Here is a 4,689-nt window from a genome sequence, read left to right on the forward strand (position 1 = left end):
AAAAAAAAAAAGAATCCACCTTACAATGCAGGGGATGTGGGTTCGATCCCTGGTCAGGGAACTAAGGTCCCACATGCCACGGGGCAACTAAGCCCAAGTGCCACAACTACTGACCTCGTGCGCCTCAACTAGAGAGGCCATCTGCTGCAAACTACAGAGCCCACACACTCTGGAACCTGCATGCCACAACTACAGAGACCATGTGCCCTGGAGCCTGCATGCCACAACTAGAGAAGAGAAAACCCACACACCACAACTAGAGAGAAGCCCACGCGCCACAACAAAAGATCCTGAGTGCCCTGCAACGAAATCCTGTGTGCCGCAACTAAGACCCGACGCAGCCAAATAAATATTTTTCTTAAATGTTCAAATTGTAGAACATATTTAACAAAGTGTGCTATATAGGTTAGATATTTAGTGAAGTTTCTGTTATTTTATTATTTGTTATATTGTAAAACATAAAACGTGGCATTTAATTATTAAAAAGCTTCCTTCATATTCTTCTGAAGATAATCAATTTAAACTTAGCATTTCTGCTTTCTCAGGACAAGTAAGAAACTTATTTATCCCTCTTTCCATTGGTAAAGGAACTTTCATTAAAACTGATGTTTTATGTGCTATGGGAGGGAAATGATTTCAGGAATCACGCCAGACGACCCTGACACCACGCTGTGCTTACCAAGAGCTTCTAGCTGGGCACGTTAGTTACAGTCTGGTGTGATCCTGATTTGACATGCTATTGGATAGAGAACACATTCTGTTTTATACAGCTATAGACACTGACATTACTCAAAGTGAGTAAATTTTATAGATGTTCTCTTATCAGTTTAAGAAAAGTCCCTTCTTTTCCTAGCTGAGTTGTTTTAATATGAATGAGTGTTGGATTTTGTCGAATGCTTTTAATATTCTGTTGTGGTGATGATGTGCTTTTTGTCCTTTATTCTACTCATCTGATGTATTATATTAATTATTTTTGGATTTTAAACCAACCTTGTATTTCTGAGATAAATCCCACTTGGTCATGGTGCCTAACCCTGATAGCTATGAAAAATCCTGCTAGTATTTTGATTGGGACTGTATTAAATTTATAGATCAACTTGGGAGTCATTGGCATATTAAGGTTGAATCTTCTAACCCATGAACATGGTATATCTTTCCGTTTATTTAGGGCCTTTAAAATTTCTTTCATCAGAATTCTGTAGTTTTCAACATACAGATTTATAGCTAAATATTGTGGGGTGCTATTATAAATGGCATTGTTCATTTAGTTTCAATGTCCAGTTATTCATTGGTGCTATGTAGACATAGGATCGATTTTCGTATATCGACTTTATGTTGACACTTTGGTCAACTCATTTATTAGTTCTGGAAAGCTTTTCTATAGTCTCCATGGGTCCTTCTACATACGACATCGCATTGTTAGTGAATAAGCATCATTCTACTTCTTCCTTTGTACTGTGTGCTTTTCATTATTTCCTCCTTCCTTACTGTGCTGGCCAGGACCTCCTGTATTATGTTGAATAGAAGTGTTGGAAGTGGACATCCTTGCCTGCTCCTGATTTTGAGGAGAATACACTGAGTTTTCCACCATCAGGATGATGTTAGCTTTACGTTTTGTCACAGGCTCTGCTTATCATGTCGAAGGAGTCCCTTCTGTCCCCAGTTTGCTGAGAGTAGTTTTTGTCATGAATGGATATTTAATTTCGTCAGATGCTTTTTCTGCATCTATCAAGATGATCATGTGCCTTTTCTTCTCTAATCTATTAATATGCTGCATGACATTGATAGATTCTCAAATGTTGAACCAGCCAAGGCTGGGGTTTGGGGGATTAACCCCACTTCGTCATGACGGATTGTCCTATTGTTGGATTTGATTTGCTAATATTTTGTTTAGGATATTTGGTGCGTATATTCATGCAGGATATGGGTCTGTAGTTTTCTTGAAATGGCATGTCTGGTTTTGTTATTAGGAGATTATTGACCTCATAAAATGAGTTAGGAAGTATTTCATCCTCTTTTTTTTCCTGGTAGGGATCGTGTAGATCTGGTATAGTCAGCAAAGCACTAAGACCACGGCTGGTGCCAACTGCCAAGAGCAGCAGCCTTGGTTAGAGTGGAGAGACCCAAATACTCACCTTAAAATACCTTTTTAAAGGAAAGTACGGTGTACAGATTTCACAGAAATCTACATTAGCATATTATGTAGGAAATTTAAAGGTAACTAAGTTCATAATTCAGGCTGCTGATGAAAGAATTACTGTATATAATTATGATAAGGGTCACACAGGCTAAAGTCAAAAAGAATTGTTCTCATATTTGCTGATGATACCTAGTGCTATACCCACCAAAATTATGTGTCAGTATTAGTTGTATTAAGTATCAATACACTTATGCATAGTACATTGGCATTAGTTATTTTGTTAATGTTTAATAAAATGTGACACATTTTAAATACCGTTAAATAGTACACATTAATTTAAGAGAAGATATTTCAACTAAAGCAATTTCCCTCTTATTATTCACAGAATATCCAAGGCATCTCCAAGCACCCAATTCAAATAACTAGACCTCAAAATTTTCAAGGTAACACATTTCTTTCTACTTTGCAGAAGTCTTGGGTAACATTTTCTAAAAACCTAGAGATGTTGTAATTGTTTTTCCGTGTAACTAACTGCTTTTCTTTCCTGAAGTTCTCCTCTGTATTTGCATGACCAGGATTTAAATATACATTGAAAAATAAAACACAGCTAAAGTGACACGGTACCTCCCCTTTAGCACTTTATACGTTAAAATACATGATAATTATACAAGGAAAGTAGCTCCCCTCCTACTCTCTCTTCCCCGCCAACTTCCCAACAAAGAAAAAACAAACAGACATACAAGAGAACTGGCTTTTATTAAAGTCTGAAAATTACTGGAAATGTTTATGAAAGCATAGTAACACTCTTCTTTCTCTGAAGCTATTCCACTGCACTGCTGATGGTTACATTTCTAAAAAAGAAAAAGGTCAAATCTGAGCAAAGTAGGGCTCTGTGGCCCATTCCCAGCAAACTCCTGCCCCCTTTGCTTTGGGAACTGCTGCTTCCGGAAGGGCAGGGCCAAACAATGAAGCACGATGAGCAGTCCTTTTTAAAGTACACACAATCGTGGGTGAACACAACTCATGGGAGGTGAGCAGCAACTCCGCCTCCTCCAGCCCCTGTAAAATGCACTCAGCGGGGAAATCTTAGAATTTTTGCTTCCACAAAGGAGATCTTCTGAGCGGAGAGGCCAGAGGGTCTCTCAGTGGCTCTTACTGCAATGTTTGACCTTTTCTTCATTAAGAATGCTACACAGAACCGGAGACTTTAACAGCAGAAAATCTAGTTTACTTTCAGTAGTCTTATGATGTTTTAAAATTACATTAAAAAATATTACGAAAAATCAGAAATCTAGACTCTTCTGACTGTAGAATGATGTTAAAATAACTTTGTATGAGGAATAGCTATGAGTCAGGTCATGACCAAATTCACCAAGTGCTCTTGAAATAATGATTCAGGTAAAGACGAACTCCTTACCATCTCCCCGAGGGCCGTGTTTGTTTCATCCGAAGGCCACACCTTCCTAGCAGCAGGTACGTGCGGGCCATGGTAGAGACACCGTGTCACTGGATCCCATGTTATGCGTTTCATACAGTTCAAGTATTTAGAAATTGAATAATCCAAAGGTACTTACAGAGCTCATTCTTTAAAATAAGTCCTGGCAAATATTTATATGAAGCAAAGATTTCTTAGGCACAGTAAGTGAGAGCAGCTCTGCTTCCTGGGTCCCTTCACTTTACCATGACTAGATCCCAAGTTCCTCTGCCTGGTCCCGCTCAGTCTGCCCCCCTTTCTCCTCTCTGTCCCCAACACCCGTGGCACTTTGCCTTGCTCGCTTGCTGCAGTCCTGCTGGTCCCTGTGCTGTCCCCCAACAACCAGCCAGCTCCACCTCGGGCCTGCATGGAACCCCCTCCCCAGATGAGGTCCTGCTCCCTCCTCCACCTCATACCTCTGCTGGAAGGTCACTTTCTTGATGACACTTTACTGCAGCTCCCTCTACACACACTGACTCCGGAAGCTCCTTCTCTTGATCCATCTTTTCCACTTCATTTCTCACCTTCTAACACGCTGAATAATTCAAATTGCCTCCCTCCCCTCAAGTGTAAGTTCTATGCAGGAAGGGATTGTTGCCTGTTTTGTTCACTAGCATATCCTAAGCACACAGCCTGGCGCACAGCAGGCCTTTTAAAATTCTGATGTTCCAATGAACTGATGAATCAATACAGCCCACCCTGGAGGCATGGCCAGTCTCGCAGAAGAGGTCTCGAGGCTTTTAGACCCAGGGATGGCCAATAGACCCGAGGCCTAAGGATCCTGGCATGTGAGAGGTGGGCACATTGACCTTGATTCCTCAGTGGGGAGGGAAGATTGAGGGTCCCCTGGGGGTGGGTAGCAACAATGAGGGACATTGTTCCTAGATTCTGAATTAATGCAGAGCTCTATCTAACAGACTTTTCACAGATTGAATTGCGCATTCTTGCACACTTATCTGGGGATCCAGAACTTTTGAAGTTATTCCAGGAATCTGAAAGAGATGATGTATTTTCCACCCTGACTTCACAGTGGTAAGATATATGAGCTCATAATAGTATCAGATCCGCAGGAATG

At 40.6% G+C, this 4,689-nt stretch overlaps 1 protein-coding gene across 1 annotated transcript in view; it reads left to right on the top strand.

The window, feature by feature from the left end:
• Positions 1-2,525: 2,525 nt before the first annotated feature.
• LOC103069054 (DNA polymerase nu-like) overlaps positions 2,526-4,689 on the top strand; it is a gene marked incomplete at its 5' end in the record, with an annotated part of 68,784 nt that continues 66,620 nt past the window's right edge. The window contains 3 exon segments of the mRNA XM_082931425.1: positions 2,526-2,583; positions 3,539-3,613; positions 4,532-4,646. Of these exon segments, the coding sequence (XP_082787551.1) occupies positions 2,526-2,583; positions 3,539-3,613; positions 4,532-4,646 (248 nt within the window).

Source organism: Lipotes vexillifer, unplaced genomic scaffold (genome assembly GCF_000442215.2).
Source record: "Lipotes vexillifer unplaced genomic scaffold, Lipotes_vexillifer_v1.1 scaffold966, whole genome shotgun sequence".
NCBI lineage: Eukaryota > Metazoa > Chordata > Mammalia > Artiodactyla > Lipotidae > Lipotes > Lipotes vexillifer.